The sequence below is a fragment of the Pteropus vampyrus genome, unplaced genomic scaffold, assembly GCF_000151845.1.
Source record: "Pteropus vampyrus isolate Shadow unplaced genomic scaffold, Pvam_2.0 Scaffold99, whole genome shotgun sequence".
In the NCBI taxonomy this organism is placed as follows: domain Eukaryota; kingdom Metazoa; phylum Chordata; class Mammalia; order Chiroptera; family Pteropodidae; genus Pteropus; species Pteropus vampyrus.
Genome location: NW_011888880.1, coordinates 3,637,917 through 3,659,551, shown reverse-complemented (window position 1 = coordinate 3,659,551; position 21,635 = coordinate 3,637,917). Strand labels below are relative to the sequence as shown.

Sequence of the window (21,635 nt, the reverse complement as noted above, 5' to 3'; positions counted from 1 at the left end):
TATGTAATCAAACAGTAATCAACACAGTTCCCAAGTTGCACCTGAGAATTTCTACTAGATGGGATAAAGTGGTATTTTTTAATAAAAATGACAAAGCTGGGTTTGAGCAATCACTTTCAGGGTTAAATTTATTTTTAATCTTCCCACGGTTGTAAAACAGCTGCTGATTGCTTTCTTTGCACTCTTGAGAAACTGCCACGGCCCCAGTGGAGGCGTTTTTCAGAAAGTTGTCAAGTGAACCATCCCTCAGAAACAACCATGTCACCCGGCAGAGTTGTCTTTCTCTGCCAAGAATTAGATTAGGTCAGGTGGGAGAGGCTAGGATATGATGAATCCAGGAAAAACAAAGGTCAGCAAATTGCGTACCAGAAATGAAAAATAGAAAAGGTGTAATTACGTTTAAATTTAAAGGTCACATGTAAAGTTGTATTACCGTGACTTGGTGATTTTTTTCCTCTACTTCCTTTGATTCTTTCCAGAAAAAAATAAATAAATAGAGGGGCGGGGACTTTGTGACACAGATACTGAAAGGTCATTTTGTGCTATTTTGGGAAAACCGAAGCTACAAAGCAAGGTTCAGGTAGTAGTGCCTAAAATATTAAATTATCAGCTAACCAAGGGCCTTCTAACTCATTGGCCTAAGGAAGGTATAACAGGATCATTTGAAATAACAAAGCTACAATAATTGGAAATGAAAATCATTGTCCAACAAATCTGGAAGCCTCCGTATGCCCTCCCCATTACTATTATCTCGCCCTGGAAACTGCTATTATCCAAGTAGTAAAACCATGGGGGAAAAAGTGCAAATTCCATCCTTATTCTGGCACACCTTTCCGGCTGGAAGGAGAAGTTGTGGGTGAACTGCTAGAGTTTTAGTTTTGTGCTTTGTATGGTATCGATGATATTCTACTTTATCTTCGGTCATTGTAAAATGCTGCAGAGGATTATGAAAAATATTCATTTCCGTTGTACTTAAATTTTTCCTTACATTTACTCTGGAAGCCAAGTATTCTCAATGATGTCCTGTGTGCCAGTCCGTTAATAAATATATAAGTAGCCACTCTATGCAAAACACACTGACAGTTGTGATTGTTATGTACGAGAGCAGTGCTTCCCAACCTGTCCTCATCGTGACATAACTAGAAAATGATAATGCTTGTCTGGCACACCTGAGGGAGAGGTCACCACCACAGAAAACTCCCTGGAGGGTAGTGTGACACCTCGAGTCTTATAACAATTCAGGATCTTTTCGGAAAGACCCTGAGGGAGTGTTCAAATATGATTTCATATCATATTTCAGGTAAAGATTGAATGGCTGCAAAAACTGACTTACAATTGTTATCACTTTAAAATTTTTACAGCCATCGGTGTTGCATGGCACACCTTTAAGAGTGTTTTTTTTCTTGGTATCTTCTCTGAGGTATTCATGAAAGTTCTTGTCCCTATTGCCACTGTTCCTGTGTTTTTGACCTGTCTCCGCTTTAGTGTGAGTTTGAAATCTTCAAAAGCTGATGAAAAAAACAAAGTTTTAAGAGGGTGGGGAAAGACTAATGCAAGCAGAGAGTAACAACTGGATGAAGTACCTGTTAGCCAGTCCCAAGTTTTCTTCTTTCTCTCCTTAAATGCAGAGGCAGTTATTTTAAAGTTTTATAAAACAAAATAGAGATGACTAAATCTTTATTTTTGAGAGGTAAGTATCATTTTTCTTCCTCTTTCTTACAGTGATAAAGTGATAAGACTTATCCCCAATTCAGAGGAGGAAGCGTACGCGCTGAAGAAAATATGCCGCCAGCTTAAGGTAAGAAGGTGTCTGCTCACTCACTCATCATTGTGCTTCTAATGTGTTTGCAGGGCTTTGCCGACTGGAGTCGAGTAACTGGAATTAGTTAGCCAAGGGAAGAAAATTCTAAGAGATCATTTGAAAGCGCTTTTAAAAGGTAGTTAGGGTTATTCAAAATATTATTATATATCTGACCTATTTTCTATTCCATCTCCTTTAGTAGGATGTCAGCTTCATGAGAGAGCTTGTGTATTTCTGTTCATTGCTGTATTCTCATAGAGTCTCTGAAATGTCGTAGAAGCTCAGTAACTGTTTTGTTTTTGTTTTGTTTTTTAATGAATGAGCGAATCGAGTTTATAATTTTCCAGAGCTTTCACTTTTCCTTCTTGCAATCTTCCTGCTGATCATCTAGACACTTTCTTTCTAATTAAAACTTTAAGCAGAAGTCAGTTGAGAAAAATAAAAGCTGGAAATTGAAGTTAATTAATTAATTTTGCTATGTTTCAGTGGATTTGATAAGAGAATTGTGCTGGCAAAGGTTGAAGGCCTCTGATTATTCAATCTTTGATGAATTTTATGGAGTGTAGAGTTAGTTTCTCATCTCCCCGTTACTGCTTATAATTGAGTGTTAGCCTTAGCGAAGAAGTTACGAGAAATGTGGTGGTGATGGGCTCTTTTCCATGCCTGCCAAGGAGAGAAGCAAACCCATAAAATAGGTGGTGGTCAGCTTCATTCTTATCATAGCCAAGTGTATATCAACCAAGGAGTCCTCTTGAATCTTCAGTGGGGTAGAAAAACACGGGTCCTAGTTGACCAGAATATAATCCCACCTGGATTGTACCTGGGAAAGGTGTTAAGGGATGAAGGATGAGGGAAGAGGGATGGACCCAGTGGCTTTAGGAAACATTTGTAAATATCAAGGTTTTGGTCTTCTATTTTTGTTTTGATTCTTCTCTTGACATCTTTCCTTTATTAAATTGATTTACAATGAAGTTTTGAACTTCCAGTTTATTGATTTCCTTTCTTCCTCCTCATTCCCAACCCCTGTACATGCACTGTCTGGTTTAAGGCTGGTGTCTCATTAAACTACCAGAGAGATTGTGCTCACCAGGCTTCTCCCAAACCTCTCCCCATCAAAGGAACCTGCTTCCAGATACCAACATCTACCTTCCTCTGCTTGTGTGCGATCATCAACCCTATTATAACCTTTTCTGTTGTAATATCTAAAGACTGTCTAAACGATCCACCGAGGACTCAAAAGTTACAGGTAGAAGTTTCCATATCTGTTGAAACTGTGTTTTAAATATACCACTGGAAGAATAAAATAGCCCGTTTATCTCTTGAAGTCCAGTATTTTAGGGAACAAATATTCTGAACCAAATATTGGGAAAAAATAACTTATCAAAGGATTTTTTTCTCCCAATTCATGAATATATTTACATGGTAGGCCTTACAAAGTCATGAAAATAAAATTGCAGAGTTGTATATGTGACAATCACTTACCATTGTCAAAAGCAGTGAGATTACATCAGTGAGACCCGTAAGGGTTACTCACACACGCTTGTAAGACATAGTAGATGGAACTGAAAGATGTTGAGTATAGCTAGGACTGGACCCTAATGACAACACATATCCTGCCCTTTTTAGGGCACATTTAAAAAGAACATGTCTGCATATTGTATGCACTTAGACCTTAAGGAAAGGTCATAAACTGGGGGGAGGAAATGGTTCGGATGTGAGGGAGCTTAGAGCACAACTGAGAGAAGGAAGGAAAGGGGCTGGGGAGGAAGAGGGAGCAGATTGAAGCAAAGAAAGGGAGTTAATATTAGTGATTCCACGCCACAGAGAATTACACCCAATCTCTCTTAGTCTCTATGTGCCAGGGCTCAGTTCTTCATATGAATTGCCTCATTCATGAGGTGAGTATTATTATTATTGCTATTTTACAGATTAAGAAATAGGGAGAGATGGATGTTAAGTAACTTGTCCCAGGTCACAGTGTGGAATTGGAACATGTCTAGACGGTGCCACGCCTCCTAGGAGCCTCTTGCCTGCAGGCTATTACTCTGACCATCTTCATGATGGAAAGGGTGAAGGCCAAGTTTGCGGAGCAGCGGAGCCTGGACTCATTGTGAACATTATGTAATGCTGTCATTTACTTTATTTCTTGAGTCACCAACACCACCCCCAGGTTGAGTGATTTGCAGAACTCTCATAGCTCAGCCTATAGTCCTACTTACAGCTATGGTTTATTGTAGCAAAAGGATACAAAGCAGAATCAGCACAGAGAAAAGGCACATGCGTTGAAGTCCAGGAGAACCAGGCGCAAGCTTCCCAAAAGAGTCTCCCAGTGGGGTCATGCAGGATGCTCTTAATTCCCCTAGCAATGAGTCTTGGTAACACATGCGACATATTGTTTTCCAGGGAAGCTCATTAGAAGTTTAGCGCCGAGGGTTTTTATTGGGGCCTACCCGTGCGTGTCCCCTCCGCCTAGCACATACCGAAATTCCAGGAGTTCAGCACAAACTATATTGTTTGCACACCATTCAGGCACAGTAAGCCCCTCTCCCGGGGTGGTGAAAACCCTCTCCAAATCTGAGTTCTCAGGTGCCAGCCGAGGGCCTGTCTTGCAAACAGACCTTCCTAAGGATAGCAGTTTCGTGCCTGCTATGTTAACTTTTCTGCACGTTTCTTTATTTCCTTTCACTAAAGAAATCATTTTATTGGGCTGATATTTGAGGCCTTGCCCTTAAATGAATTTCGATCTAAAAGCATCATGTTAGCTTGATGTCGTTTTGAATGTAAATGATTCCATCGAGCAACCCACTTGCACTACTGAAAGTAATGATTTGGCCAGGCAGAGAAAGCAGCCTGCCGAGAAGAAAGAATGTGACTCTCTGTCATATTATGCCCTGTGGAGCTGATGGGACAGAATTAGGGCCATTGTTAACAGCTCTTCTGCGCACCCTGTGCACTGCCTGGAGCGGGGGCGGGGGGGGGGGGCCGTGTTGCCAGGAAGCCTTCAGTTACCTTTTTTCCCTAGAGCATAGTGGGAGAGACAATTCTAAGATGGCCCCACAATTTCTTCCTCCTGGTGTACCTGTCCTGCATAATCCCTCCTCCGGCGATGTGGGTGGGACCTCTGAGTATGATGGGGTGGTCGCTCCCTTGATACGTTATGTGGCAGAAGAGAGATTACCTGGGGTGGGCTTGACCTGATCAGGTGAGCCCTTTCAAAGCAGAGAGTTTTCTCCAGCCTTTCACAGAGAAAGCAATCAGAGAAATGCTCTTCTGGTCCCAAAGAAGAATCAAACTGCTATGTTGTAAATGTCCCAGAGAGCTGTGTATGTGATCAGGAATGCTCAGGGCCTCTAGGAAGTCAAAGGCATCCCCAGCTGATAGGCAGCAAGGAAATGGAGGTGTCAGTCCTACAACCACAAAGAACTAAATTCTGCCATCACCATATGAATTGGGACCCTGAAGTCCAGATGAAATCACAGCCCAGTTGGCCTATTGATTTCAGCTCCATGAGACTGTGAAGAGACAATCCAGCCAGCTGTGTCTGGACTTCTCACCTACTGTGAGATGATAAGTGGGTGTGGTTTTAAGCTGCTGTGGTAATTTACTCTGCAGCAAAAGCAAACTAATAAGCACTGTAAGGTAACAACCTTACATCTTGGCCTTTGCTGGCTCTTAGTTTAATAACACAGATGAATGCTTTAAGTTTTCTGATTTCACTGGCTATCACCAAGGAGCTTTGGAAAAGGGGTTAGACTACCTGCTTAGGCTACAAATTCACAATGTCCTATCTGAAACATGAACAAATGCAAAACGGATGTGCAATGTTGAACAGAATCCGAGAAGGTACAGTCAGAGCATCGCTAATTAGATAGGGAACTACTGTTACAAGGCTGGTTACTTTCCTAATTAAATGTTATGGTTTTGCTGGAGAATTAAAACAAAGTTAAACAGAAAACCATGCCCCCAGAGAACTGGACCAAGAAAGCAGCAACCAATTAAATTGTTAATTAAGAGCATAGCTATGATTTAAATAAAGTTATGATGGAAGGGGGGACAGTTTGTAGGTAAGTCTGAACACCATGTTCCACCTACATTTCTTCAAAAATTCTTCGTTTGTGCTCAGAAGGAACAGAAATGGCTCTATGCAAGCTCACAGACCAAGTTTCTATTATAGAATTGACACATCCTTGTTGAAAGAAAAGTTAATGATGCTTCTTTTCTACTCTTCTCATCAGAGAGCTATAAGATTTAAAAAAAAAAAAAACTGTCTTGTATCCAAAAGTTAGCCATTTTTTTTCAAACTAAAACATAGTCTGAAAATATTAGTTGACTTGTCAGATATCACTGAGTGACATGTCAAGAGCCATAAAGTTCCACGGGGAATTTTTAACACATCATATGAAAGATTTCATCCCTTCTTCTTTGCCTGGATGTGAAATTCGCTGCTGCCTTTCCCGGGTGTCATCTCCCTCCTCAGCATCGAAGCTGCAGTTTACTGTTCTCTAATCCTTCTTGGTGCACTCTCAAGTCATCCACCTGGACTTAAAGGGGCTTCAGAACACTTGTGGTCCCTAGTTGCTGACAAGCTCAAATATCCAAGTGGATGGTGTAATTAACTTGCAAGAAAGAAGATGGGTGATAGAATTTATGCTGTGAGAGTTACTTGTCCCCATTATGCTGTGGGAGTTATTTGTCTCACAATCATTTTAATTAGAAACTGTGCTATTATAGAACCTCTTGATCATGGCTGTGGTAGGCAGAATTCTAAGATGGCCTTCAATTTTCTTGGCCTGGTATACATACACCTCCTCCCAGGTATTCTATCAAATACAAGTCTAGGGACTGCTATTAAAGGATTTTGAAGATGTTAGTAGGGTCCTAAATCAGTTGACCTTGAAGAAGGAAGATTATCTAGGTGGACATGACTTAATCAGGTGAACACTTTACAAACAGTGTTTTCTCTGGCTGGTTGCAAAAGAGGAAATCAGACAGATGCTCTCCTGCTAACCTGAAGGAAATCAAATATCCATGCTGAGAACTGCCATGTAGCAAGAAATTGTAGGAAGCCTCTAGTTGCTGAGAATGGCCCCCAGTGGACTAGAAGGAAAACAAGAACCTCAGTCCTACAACCACGAGGAAATTAATTTTACCAGTAAATGGTGAGAATATAAAAGGATACTGAGTACCAGATGAGACCATAGCCTGAGCTGACACCTGATTTTAGCCCCATGACACCCTCAGCAGAAAATCAAGCCACTTCTGACCTACAGAAATGGTGAAATAATAAGATCGAGCTGCTAAATTTGTGGCAATTTAGCAATAAAAGTCTAATAAAATGCCTTAACCAGTGACTTAGTGAGCTAGCTAAAGCTATACAGAATTAAGAATGATATCAAAAGACAAAAGTGACGAAGAGAACAAAACTTTGATCTGTCAGTATGTCTGGGGCAGGAAAAAGCATTTCCATTTTTTGTTAAAGGCTTTGTAAAATAATAAAGCAACATTACTTTTGACTTCTCTGGCATGATTTTTGAAAGAGAAAAAGCTGCTTATAATTTAGGAAGACAGTCCAAATTCAGTTATGAATTAAATTTTAGGGATATGAATTTCAGACGTGGCATGCCTTTTTCTCCCTCTGTGTGGCTATTGGTAATTAGTAAATTGAATAACAAAAATATATTAAGAGAAATAATACAATATGGGAGGAGAATAGAAACATTTTTTCAAAAGTAAAAAAAAAAAAAAATCCTCTACAGTATTATTATAATTACCCCAGTTACCCTTTATTTAATTTACTCAAGTAGATTGACAGCATCACCTTGGGCTAATATCATAGTATTTTAAGTTTCTGTAAGACTTTTCAGTTTTGATGGCTGGTAGTAACTGCTATTCCTAAAGTATTTGTAACTGGACAGTAAGAAAGGTTACGTCCATCAGTCTCTCATAGAAGGTGATATCAGTGGGGCTCAGTCATGCAGCGCCCATCACCTGTCATTGCCTCACCCTCATGGCTAGGAGTTGGCAGGCTGTGGGCTGGGATGATAGAACAATTGGATGACATGTCTCTCATCTAGCTGGCTAGTCTGGCTTATTAACTCAAGGGTCAGAGGGACCTGGGAGTAAGACAGAGCAAACTTAGAAAGATTTTTGAACTCACATTTGGAACTCAGATAACATCACCTCCGTTACATTCTACCAGCCAAAGGAAGTCACAGGATCAACCAGCCCAGATTCAAAGAGTAGAAAAACAGACTCTAGTTCTTGAGATGATTGCAGGGTGTGAGTACAGACATGAGAAGAATTTGCAGTCATTTTTATAACCCACCACACCTCCTATTTCTCACCCCACTTCAACCCCCAACCACACATCCATTCTAATCTGTCACCAAATCTAAGGTGGAAGATGGCAGCTCCCTAATCTCCTCTGCATTATCACTGCCACTGCCTTAGTTCTGTCCCTGACTGTCTTTAGCCTAAATTACACCAAACTCCTAAATTGTCACCTCACATATGACTCTTATTTATTCTCCATATTACAGCCAAGGCGATCTTTCTGAAATGAAAAACTTTTCCTTGTTACATCTCTGCCTAAAACCTTTTAAGTCCCCCATTGTCAACAATAGCAATTCCTAGATCAGACTGCACATTGAGTCACCTACGAAGCTTTTATAAAAGCCCAATATCTGGCCCCACTGCCAGACATTCTGACTCCATTACCCAGATGAGATGTGGTTATTAGTATCTTTTTAAAAGCTCCATAGGTAATTCGATAGGTAGCCAGAGGAGTGAACGACTGGCCTAGGGTATAGACTTCAAACTCTTTGGCATGACATACAGGACCCTTCCAAAGCACACCCTGCCTGCCTCTTAAATATTTCTCAGCATCCATCACCACCCTTGACCCAGTGTTTATCACCCTCGCCATAATGACTGATTGTGGTTTCTCGCCCAAGTGCCTTCTTTCAAGCTCCTCTATCTGAAATGCTTTACTCCTCTTTGCCCATGAACACCAGTCAGCTCGGAAGTCTAGGCTAAAGCAACAGGTTCTCCTTGAATCCTTTGACCCTCATTGAATTCTACAGACAGTTATATCTTAGCATCTATGTCACTGTGCTTGCAGTATCTTTTCTCCCCTGTCCCATCCCCAGTAGAATGAGTTTCTTACAGATCTGAAACGTAGTGAATCCCTGATTTGCATATGATGAATAAGGAGGCATGGATGGTCCAGAAAGGAGTGACACTTCAGCTGGTGCTAAAAGAGGTTTATGTGCCCAGTCAGGCCCTTCCACCCAGGAGCACAGCCCGGCCGAGACTTAGAATAGACCAGAACTCCTCCTTGACCTACCCTTTGGGGTTTGCTTTTTTAATGTTCCTTACAGGTCATCCTTTGTATTTATTCTTGTGATTTCACCTGGAAATATAACAAGGATTGGAGGATATAATTTGTGCTTTGTCACATGTGAATCTCTCACCATTACCACTTGAAATCACATTACTATGTGATCAAGGACATGGGAGCAGATAAAGTTCCTTTTTCAAGGGCACAGATGAGTCTTCTTGGTAACAGAGAGGTTTTCTACCAAGTGTAGTGACTATATTTTGGTGCTATTTCTCAGATCTATGAACTTACAATAGCCTTTGCATATTCATCAGCCACAGCCACACAGACTGCTTGATTAAATGAGTGGAGTGATTTCCCCTGCTGCCTTTGATTTTAGAGGTCACCGTTGGCGAGAAGGGTGGGACCAAAACCATAACCTTTTTTGGAGAAATGGGTTCTGCCCGAATGGTCGATATCAGGGCATAAGCATGTAAATGAGTATCAATGACCTAGAAAGATTGACTATCACTATCCACATGCATTTATGAAATATTTAACCATGTGAAGTCTTGTAAGGTCAAATGTGACCCCTAGAGCTATACTTCCTGGGTTCATATCCAGACTCTTGCATGTCCTAGTTGTATGTGTTTGCAAATTACCTAATTTCTCTAACTTTAATTCCTCCATTTCCTAAACTGTGAAGTAGGGAAATCCAGAAAGAGTTGATCTTTCCTGTGTTTGTAACGCATATATCTATACAGCAGCTTTTGTTCACATGTCGTGCCTCTCTTACCAGATTGGGGACCCCCTGAGAGCAAGAGTATTTACCATTCTTTTTTGGGTAGGACCCATGTCCGATACATCTTTGTTTCCCTGGTGCCAGTCAGTAGTAGGCACTCAACAAATCTTGAATAAGTGAGCAAATGTAATTTATCCATCTACTTGCCTACGATTATAATGCAAATAACTCTAACTTGGATTCTAATCAAGAACATATGTATGACTGAATATATTTTCAACAAAATCAAAAAATTGAAAATCTAGGTAGAAATAAGAATTGTAGAATGATGGTTTGTGAGAGTATCGAGGAATAGGGAAAGGTATGAGGTAGGGAAAATTATCCATCTCTCTAATTACTAAGGAAGTTTTATGGAGGAAGAAGGATTTCTGGAAGAGCTTGATGATAAGTTTCTTGAGAAAACCAATTTTCTGTGAGATACTCATGTTACTTTAAGATTGTGCCTTTGAGTGTTGACTAACTCAATGAATACAATAATGATAATTACCAGAATATTTTAATTTGAAAATCAGAGCTCAGGTGTTCTGCCTAGGAGTCAATTTGTTGTTTTATGTAATCAAAAATGTCTATCTCTTCAAGCCTCTCACATACTACTTGATTAACAAATCCATTTCTTTCTCATAACCTAAAAACAGCTATTAGGGATGCCTCTGTGGCAATTCTCTGTGCCCTAAAAAAATTCAGAGCAGCTTTTGCATATTCATCAGCCCAAACCACAAAGACTTTGCTTGATTAAAGAAGTTTCCTGTTTTCTACCATTTTGTTTTTCTAGCTGTATGAACGTGGAGTGATTAAAATTCCCATGGTTCCATAAATATATTTCTTAGATCTTTTCCTGATAATTGCATTTGCTTTGAGGCCAGCTGATCATGAGTGTTCTATTCTCTCACATTTCAGTCACATATTGAAAATGGACTGTGATCTGGGTTAAGAATCAGCATCACATTCTCAGAAGAAAGGAGAAAGTGCAGGTTATGGAACATTATCTAGCAGTGTAAAGACCTAGTATAGAGATTGCTGATCTTTGAGAAGCTGCCTCACAAGTCTTGATTGTTCACTCTCTGAGAGGATGGGAGCATAGGCAAGAGATGCTTCGGTATTAAGGGACCAAATTAAGCCTTTTGTTGATAGTGTGATGGATGATACACTGAAGGAGCAAGGCTTGGGCTCTCAGGCAAGGAGTTAATAGATGGAGGATAAACAACGAAAGGGTGGAATGTATTCTTCTCTCATTCAGTAGTCCCATCCCTCCTTGTCCTACAACTCCAACCACTGTATCCAGAGACTGGCTTAGAGTAGATGGCTCATTTGTTTAGTCAACAAATTGTAGTGAGCAACAAGATCAGTCAAGGGCCAGTCAGGAGACAGAAACCATATCAATAATTTGAGCAGAAAAATTTTAACATCAAGTAGTATTAACTCGTAAGTGGCGACTACTAGAAGGTGTAAAAGAGGAAATACAAATGCACAGGGCAGCTACCTCCACTAGAGATGCAGAAGCGTACAGAAGGTGGAGACTAAGAACTTGGTAGAGCCTCTTCTGCTTCCCCTACCCCAAAGCTGGGAGTCAGGCTTCCTTGTCACGTCTACTGAGTGGTGGAGAATTCGCCGGGGTGCCAGCAGGCTAGGACTGGCCTAGAGAAAGCTGCTTGCTGTGGTGTCAGCAAAACTTGCCAGAGAGTAAATGCTGCTGGGACTACCATGTGCCACCAAAGCCAAGCGATAGGCAGGAAGAAAGCATACTAAAACCAGAAAAAGCAGCTCCCTCCTCTGCCGTCTTGAAGTATCCCTCTAAAGTCCTCTCTGAACAAAGCCAAATATTGACCCACCATAAAAAAGGTGATATGGGAATTTGCCAATTAGTACTATATGCCAAGTTCTGTGCTAAGTGCCACACACTCACACACATACACACATTTTTATTTTAACAATTGTAAGGTTGACTACACTTATTCCAGATCTTATTGTTGATCATATGTATCTGAAAAAATATTGGGGTAAACAATTGACATTATATAGAAAACAAAACATCGATTTTAGAATAACAAAATCTCTTAGGGTCATTTGATTTTTTTCAGGAGCATAAGAGCCCTTACTGGTCAAGAGATCAATCGATCAAGATTAGTCTAGATAAATGATATATAATATACTAAATGTTGACTTCCACGGGACTTAGGATATTAGAGTAATTTATTCCTTAATAAATTATACAAATAAGGTCTATATCTTACAACCATAAGTGAATTTAATCTCGTATGAAGAATATGAGACATAAGCCATAAAAGTTAATTCTCTGACTAGGGATATTTAGTTTTTTCTTCATCAAATCTATGAATAATGGCATCAAAGGATAAGGAGGGAGCAGTTATTTGAGGGGATTATAATCAGAATTCTAGGTAACTAGTTAAATAGTAGGAGACTCAGAAACACAGATATCAAAGTTATTTTAAGGATGAATATAGAGCAATGCTGCAAATTTTTAGACTAAAGTCACACAGAAGGGAAAAATCAAAGATCATCGTGAAGTGTAAGCTTACTGCAAGTGAACAGTGTAGAGTTACATATCTATAAGTTAGTTGTGTATCTGCTAGGATGTAAGGACTCGGCTTTCATCGTATGGCAACTGTTATGCAACAAAATTCTGTCTTCTCTTCTTCCTGGGGACTATGTTTCCAGCCTCCCTTACAGTTAGTTGTGGCAATGCAATTGAGTGTAGCTAATGGAACATACACAGAAGCGATGTGGGCCATTTCTGGGCCAAGACTTGAAAGAAAGAAAGTTCTCCCTCCCTCCATGTCTTCTTTCCTCTTCTGCTGCCTGGATGAAAATAATAACAGGACCCAAGAGGATGGAGAATCCATGACATGGAAAATTCTGGGTCCCTAAATCAGCACGCAGAGAAAAGCTGCCTACTCTCAAGAAATGCCCACCTCTGTTGTGTGTGTGACCAAAGAATAAACTCCTCTAGTATCTGAGTCATTATATTGTCTTTGAGCATTGTAGGGAAGGAAAAATAATTTCCCTTCTACCATTTTGAGTTCTTAGCTGAGACCCCATTAATAAACAGATTAACAAGAGAAAAACAAATAGAGGTTTATTAACATGTGCACTTCATGTGTACATGGGAGATAGCCAGCAAAAATAAGTAACTTCCGAAGGTGGCTTAGAATTCAGACTTAAATAGCTTCTTGACAGAGGAAGAAATGAAAGAATGCAGGCCTCTTACGGGAGGGTAAATGATTTTTAAGAAAGAAGAACAGATCCTTAGAAGAAAGGATGGGAGGTATGATAGTTTGTGACAAAGTTTGTCTGGATGTGGTGTCAATTTCTAGTCTCCCCTTCTGTGATAAGAGCCAGTGTTCCCTGCTTGATGATACTTCCAGGGAGGGGATTTGAGACAGTTTATTTCCTTTGCAGCAGTCTCCAACATTTTTGGCACCAGGGACCAGTGCTCCTATGAGAATCCAATGCCTGATGACCTGAGGTGGAGCTGAGGCTGTGATGCTAGCGCTGGGGAGGAGCTGCAAATGCAGATGCAGCTTCAGTCACTAGCCACTCACCTCCTGCTATGCAACTTGGTTCCTCACAGGCCACAGACCAGTACCAGTCCGCAGGCCGGGTGGGGAGGGTGATGTTGGGGATCCCTGTTTTAGAGGACCTGTCTTTAGGTGGATAAGGGCAGTTGAGAGAAAGCCTCTCCCTACATTTGCTGTTTTTCAAGTGATACAGCTCAGAACCACCAATATACCAAAGCAGCGTGTATTTGATGTGGTATGTCTTGAACTCCTATAGTCATATTTTGGGGGTGGCATATTCTACTACCCTTTAGCATGATCACATAGTACATTAGAGCGCTACCTTAAAACAAAAGTACACAGCATTGGCTTAGCAGTTACGTGGTACATGGAAAAAACATAGATATCACAGTCTGGAGAGAAAAAGATCCATGTTATGAAGTAACAAAACATTTGGTGGAAGTATCAGGTGAACATGGAAGAAAAGAAATGTGCCTGTTGATCCCACAGCTCTCAGGAAGGTAGCTGTACAATACCCAGAGTGATATCATGTGGCTTTTCTTCTCAGTGCTTAAAGAGGTATTACAAGAAAGAGCTGAGTTCAGGCAGGAATTGACGAGTGTACAAGTAGAAATGAAAAAGGACTGGGGTATAGAATGGCAGGAAAACCAGACTGTTTCTAGATCCTAAACGTGAGAAAATAAAATTCAGAAAAGTTTTGAGCAAAAAGGCCCATTAAGATTTTTCAGGTTCGTAAAGTGACTTCGATTAAAGGAGTTACGTTTCTACCTTTCCACTCAAACTTACTGTTTCAAATGCCCACAAAGTGGCTTCCATTAATTTGGAGAGAGAGGGCAGCGTATGAGGGCCAGGAAGCAAAAAATTATAATAAAACAGATTTGAGAATTCCAGATGTGGTTTCTGTCAAATGAAACTTAATGGAAGAAAATAGACCAGAAGACTATCTAGTTTCTGAGAGATGGCCCCAAAATACCACAGACCTGATACCCCTGTGCCCCCCCAAAAACACAAAAACACTTTGTTAGATAAAGCTTTATACAACTATCAGGACCCCAAATTTGAACAAGCCAGAAGCAGGCTGCAAAAGCTGCCTGTCTCCAAGAACACGTACTCACCAATATCCACTTCAAAGGTGCCCATGAAGAATAATGGGCAAAGGAAGACCGAGAGGGGGCTAGGGCGAGCCATGACGGGATGGTCGTTCCTCCAAGGTGTGGGGCCTGTGTCCAGCCAAAGACCTTCCCCCACTGCTCCATGGCAGAAGTCTTTTTTTGTTTTTAAACAATTTTAAGATTTTTCAATTACAGTTGACATGCATGCAGTATTATATTAGTTTGAGGTGTACGGCGTAGTGATTAGACATTTATGTAACTTACAAAGTGATCACCCTGAAACGTCTCGTACCATATGACACCATACGTGGTTATGATAATATTATTGACTATATTTCCTGTGTTACACTTTACGTCCCTGTGACTGCTTTTATTTCTGGCAATCTGTACTTCTTAACCCCTTTCTCTTTTTTCACCCATTTCCCCAACCCGCCTCCCATCTGGCAACCATCAGTTTGTTCCCTTCATCTGTGAGTCTTTTTCAGGTTTTGTTTGTTTATTTTGTTCGTTAGATTCCACATATAAGTGAGATCACATGATATTTGTCTTTTTCTGTCTGACTTATTTCACTTAGCATAATACCCTCTAGGTCCATCCATGCTGTTGCAAATGGTAAGACTTCATTCATTTCACAGCTGAGTAATATTCTATTATATATACGTACTACATTATCCATTTGTCTATCTATGGACACCTAAGTTGCTTCTGTATCTTGGCTATTGTAAATAATGCTACAATGAACATAGAAATGTATGTCTTTTCAAATTAATTATTTTATTTTCTTCACAAAAATATCTAGAAGTGGAATTGCTGGGTCATATAGCATCTCTATTTTTAATTTTTTGCGGACCCTCCATACTGCTTTCCACAGTGGCTGCGCCAATTTACCATGCCCACCCCCCAGATAGATATCATCATCACAGAGGCCAGTGATTGCACACACTCCCCAGTCTTCCCTGTTCAAAGGGGATGATATCGTGGATGTCCTGTCTCTGCTCACCAACACACCTGGGGCAGGTGGAGGTGCGGGGTGGGGTGGGTAGATAACCCACCATTTAATTTATATACTTTAAAGTATAAGAATTCACATCTAAATGTATTCGAGAAGACTGGGCTAACCAAAGGGAATTTGGGTGGTCCCCTCAAGCAGATAGCTAATGACCAAAAGAACATACTGACTAGTCACCAGAAGTCTAATTGTTTGGGCCCATATTCTTAGCCTCCCTTACAGATAGGAGTGAACATGTGGGCGAACGCCAGCCAGTAGAGTGTAAGCAGCAATGGTGAATGCTGTCCACAGATCAAGGCTATGTAACACGCCTCACCCTCTTTCCCTACCCACTGGCTGTACAATGAGTGTGACTAGGGCTTAGTGTATAGTAGAGCCACAGATGAATGGAGTCTGGTCCCTAAATCACCACACGATGAAAGCCACCTACCATCAAAAAAGGAAAAAGCAAAACAAAACAAAACAAACAAACAACAACAACAACAACAACAACAAAACAGCTGTCTCAGAAATGAGGGAGAACTTTTGAGTTTGAGCCAGTCGACATGCTGGGTCTATTTGATGCCATAGCAAGTGTTCCTCTTGCAGAAGTAGTACCTCTAAAATGGACCCCATCTCTGGGACTCGTAGCCATACTTTCTCTGAAAGCAGTATAACCTGAGAACTTGCAAACATACTCATTCCCTCAACAGACCTTAACTGACTACCATGTGCTGGGTGTTGTATGTTACACACTAGGCTGTGGGGATCCAGCAGTGAATGGAAACTGGACCTTCAGACAGGAGCTCAGAGATATTCGTCTGGTCACCCAGACCAAAAATAGGCAACTTTGTAGAATGTCTAAGATTTAGTCCACATTTATCCATTACATATATTCAACAATCTAGCCAAACTTGCTTATTTACTATTTCCCAAATATGCCCTATACGACCCCATCTCTAAGCCTTGTTTATACAGATGTATAAATGTATTCAAAAATGTATATTGACTACCATGTGCCAGACGCCATTCTAAAAACTGAAGTCTACAGCAATAAACAAAACCAACAATAATCCCTGTCTCCATAAAATTTATATTCTGTGAAAGGACATTGACAAAGAAAAAAGTGAAAATATGTCAGATGGTCAGAGTTGTAGAGAAAAAGTAAAGTGAGGGGAAAGTTTGAGGGCCATAGAGTGTCATTTTGAACAGAATGGTCAGGAAAGGCATCACCAAAAAGATGGCATTTGAGCACAGGTTTGAAGGAGGTGAGGGTGAGCTGCTATTCCCACACCTTTGGAAATGCCGACCTCTTCCTTATGTACCTGTCAAAAGGGCCAGTCTCAGATGCTAACTCATGCAAAGCTTTTACCAACTGCCACAGGTAGATGTGTTCATTCTCCTTCTAGAGGAACTTTGAAGAACTTTGTTATTCTCTTAGACAATCTGTTCTCCGATTCTGGTTTTCTTACTCAAACACATGGTCTCATTCACTTGTGAGTTTTGGGGGACAACAAACCAATTCGATTAGGATGACCTAAGGTTAATAAACTGTAGCTCTCTTTGCCTTAACCCCACACAACCTCCATCACCACCTGACATATTTTGATGTCAACGATTGACATTTTCTCAACATCTTTTCACCCTTTCCAACCAAATTGCTCATCACACACCCATTCCACACAGAAATACTACCTGTCGTGCCTTTTGTACAAAGGATATGATTTTTTAAAAGATGTATAGTATGTTTTTTAACCCCAAGGAGGAAAAATGTTGCTAACTCTCTTAGGCTTAATTTGAGTCAAGGGGAGAGGATGGTAACGTAAAAGCAAGACCAAACCAAACAATTACCAAATTTAGGTTCACTTCGATCTGGGGATAGCAGTGTTAAGCTTCAGAGGTAGCTTAACACTCAGTGATTCAAGTACCTTGGTCAGTCTCAAAAGGATAGGGAAAGGTCAGACCTGATTTGCCTGGGAATTATTTTCAGACTGTCTCACTGAATATGCACGGCCACAATCCCAGGTCAACTTAAAGGAAAACTTTTAGTAAATACTGACCACAGATCTGAATGTTCCCAGTACGATTCAAAGAATCTACAGTTGTTTATTTTTAATGTTGTTTAACAAAATTTTACGGACATGCTTTAGGGACTGTTGGTTTCACTTAGTATCTGTTTTAAATTTATAGATTCTTTCTTCCTTTTAGTAACACCCTTCATTCCTCTCGGAAAAACATAATCCTGAAAGAATTATAGTAAAGTGCAGAACAAACTCTTTCGAGAATAACTGTATGTAATTTAATGAGTTTAAAGAATTTCTGAATTTTTCTCCTCCAAAAATTGTGTTAAAAGAATTGCTAAAATTAAAACAGCTTAGGACAAATCCTGCATCCATCTCTACTTGGGAGGTAAAGAGTATATGGGTGTAATTCCAAGTTCAAAGTGACCTTCTGTTCTTAGTTTGGAAATATTTCAAGAATGCAATTTTTGTACAGTATAGAAGGATAATTCCTAGAAATGGGATGATCCTTGGAACTAACAGCGTTTTGTTTAAGAATGTAATAGCCAAAACCCAGATTGAAACACGAACAAAATAGGAACATTTCTTGCCAGTATAGCCACCCAAAGATCAGTTTTGTGTCACACTTAACTTCTCGCTATGAGAACATTGGCTTTTTAGTTAAGTAAGATATAGAAAGCACAGGATTATAAAACCCTTATATAACACTTTGCTATCAAGGGGTTCCAAATTCTATAAAATTTTAGTTGATTTAATTCTCGCAGCTCCCAAGCTGGTAAAGAAATGACAAGTGGTGTTGCAATGGGCTTTATCTCATTTTCTACTAGGAATGTGAGTCACAATTTATTCTTGAAGTGGAATTGAACTGTAATTTCCAAACATTCAATGAGTCACTGACCTGACCTCATTTCACCTCTCTTCATTTGGACAGTTATGTTCCAATTTTGCTCTTATTTTTATTTCTTTAAGGTCTGGCAGTGAACTATCAGAGTTCACGCCTTCATGTTGAACTTGAGATGAGAGAGAGGAGAAGCCTTTATTAGATAGCGGCAGCTTTTGTTTCTATTTGAAGGGAAGTAAATCTTTAGGGTGTTGGGTCTCAGTACACCAGAATTATGCTGCTAATGAGAAGTTCCTTTTCATCTTGTCATGTATAGGGTTCAAATGGACTTACAAAAAGTTGGATTTATTTATTTTTTAATACATACCACAACATATTGATAATGTTCAAAATTCAAAATGTTTCAAGGATATGCAATAAAAAATCTCCCTCGCACTTCTCTCCTCTAGTCACCCAATTCTTCTCACAGGGGCCACCAGCGTTACCAATTTCCTACAGAGATATTTGACACAAATCTGGGAGGGGCAAGGGAGAGAGAATAAAGACATATATGTACGAGCATACCTCATTGTACTGCACTTCACTTTATTGTGCTTCGCAGATATTGTGTTTTTACAAATTGAAAATAAGACCCTCCGCCAGCAGAAAGGTTACGACTCACTGAAGGCTCAGATGATGGTTAGCATCTTTCAGCAATAAAGTATTTTTTAAATTAAGGTATGTGCATTGGCTTTTTAAAGACATAATGCTGTTGCACACTTAAGAGGCTGTAGTGTAGTGTAAACATAACTTATATGCACTGGAAAACCAAAAAATTCATGTGACTTGCTCTATTGCAATGTTTGCTTTATTGCAGTGACCTAGAATTGAGCCCTCAATATTTTGAGGTATGCCTGTGCATAGATATAGATTTCTCTTCTGCCTTTTTTCCATAAACTATAGCAAAGGTATACGCGTTATTGTATTACTTGCTTTCTTCGCTTAATATATCTTGGCATTCATTCCATAACAAAACACAAAAGCTTCACTATTTTTTGTAGCTGCATAGTCTTCCATTGCATGGATATACCAGAATCTCTTTAACCATTCTTCTACTGATATTAAGATTGATTCCAATTCTGTGCTAGTGCGAACATTGTCGCTAGGAAGGACCTGTTAGGAAATTTATTTCACATATAAGCAAGTAGGATAAGTTCTCAGAAATGGAATTCCTGGGTCAAAAAGATATGTACTTTCATTGATAGATATTTTTCAAATTGTTCTCCATAAAGACTTTATTGGTGCACAGTCCCACCAGAAATGTCTGAGAATCTCTATTTCTCTACATCCTCGCCAACATGGTATACGATCAGACTGTTTAACTCAAAGAGACATAATAGACTAAATAATGTTTTCCAATTTTTGAAGGAGATATTCGATGTATCAGTGTATATCTGATGTTTTTGCAGGCCCACAAATTTAAAATAACTTGCACATATCTTCAAAAAAATTTTTTTAATTCAGCCTTGACATAAAATTGCTTAAAAGTACAGGTCATATCTCATTCACTAAGACTATCGATTTACCAAAATAATTCTGTGTGGCAGATTTCTAAACCTCAGCCAGCTAACAATTTGTCTCAAGAAATACTTGATACAAAACATGTCTCATTCTATCAAAGAATCTGAATAATATATTGGAGCTTTTTATTCTGTGATTTGGTCACTTTCAGGAAAATTTGAAAAAATGTATCTAACAGAAAGTAGAAAATATCATTTTATATATGGTATTTAAATATATATTCATAGTGGGAGAGGCATTTCAAAATATGTGTGAGTTGGTGTTACAAGTTGAACTTCAGAGAGGTTCTGCCAAGTGATAAATTTTACAAGATGTTTAAATGTATGTCACATGTGACAGCACAGCTAGTCTATTATACATTATTTACACCTCAGCATTTGCAGAGGTGTAATCAAGACACCTGACATTCCAAACAAGGACTTGTACTCAACTATAAATTATGTCTCTGATGTCTTGTAACAGTTCTTTCCATTTACAGCACTTACAGGAAATTCTCAAGATTTTATTACGTACACGTATGTACTTGTATGCCCCAAAGCCTTGCTGTTCTCCACAGAAGGTAGTGTTTGACAGTTCTAACGTATTAGACCATGTTCATGTATATAAAAATTCTTGATTAATACTGTAATATCAGCAAAAGGTTAGTATTTACTCATGGTCTTCTCTTGAAAATCTTTGTTCTTACAAAACGAGGTTCTTCGAAGAAACATTCTTTTTGGTTATATTAAACCAGAAAGAATAAAGTGTGTCTCAATTGCTATTACTAGGTGTTCATATGAAATAAAACTGCCTCTCACTTATCCCCTCGTAATACTAAACACTAGTCTGGAGTGTGAGAGCCAGTCTGCCGGGAGTGTGGACTCTGGATTGGTTGGTTTGAATTTGAAAAGCACACCCCCCAGGAGGAGGAGGACTGCCAAGGAACAGTGACAAAGGGGGCAGGGGGCCAAGGCAAGGTGATTCAGGCTTACTCCCAGGTTGTCCAGGAACTGGCGTATCCAGCATGTGCTTTGATATTAAATTTCTGTCTATATTCCCCTTTCCTCCATGCCACAGCCTGCAAGCCCGTGTAGCTCTCTTTCAACGAGGTATATTGTCCATTGGCAAGTGTACAATGTCATTAGCACAAAGTCTTTCTGATGTGAAGGGCTGCGCTACCTAGAACCATTCGTTGGGATAGTTTTGACCAGATCCTTTTTAAAAAAGTAAACTGACTTTTTTCATCTAATTTTTAAGACATATCTGATCAAAACTACCTCAATAATTTGTTAACAGAATAGATCTTAAACGTTCTCACTACAAAAAAATTAATCAGAATTACAAAACACAAAATAGACTTACTGAAAATTTGAAACAGGCTAAAAAATGTTTACAATAAAGCTACCACATTTCTAGCTATCTAACCTGAAGTTTCTCTGTACAAGTCCCAGTGGTGCTGGCATTCCGACATCAATCTCCAAAGTAAGTCTGGCTTCTAGTCTCCATCACTCATGATCTAGATAAACAGATCATACTTTGCAGCTGTCTAAAGTAAACACACAAAAACACTTGACATTCAAACTTCTCCAATTTGGTTTGAAAATAATTTTTCTATTTCAGAGAGCATCTTGAGTTGCCTATTCATAAAGTATTTCTTTTTTTAAACACAGCTATTTT

General features: G+C 39.5%; 1 protein-coding gene and 1 long non-coding RNA gene across 2 annotated transcripts in view; one reads left to right on the top strand and one right to left on the bottom strand.

The window, feature by feature from the left end:
* Positions 1-21,635, bottom strand: part of LOC111742690 — a 202,181-nt gene that overhangs the window by 30,958 nt on the left and 149,588 nt on the right. The gene's annotated exons all lie outside the window — the stretch shown is intronic.
* The window catches only part of CPA6 (carboxypeptidase A6), a 239,635-nt gene that overhangs the window by 96,501 nt on the left and 121,499 nt on the right, over positions 1-21,635 (top strand). Inside the window, exon 2 of the mRNA XM_011364617.1 lies at positions 1,723-1,798. Within this exon, the coding sequence (XP_011362919.1) occupies positions 1,723-1,798 (76 nt within the window). The remainder of the gene's footprint in view (positions 1-1,722; positions 1,799-21,635) is intronic.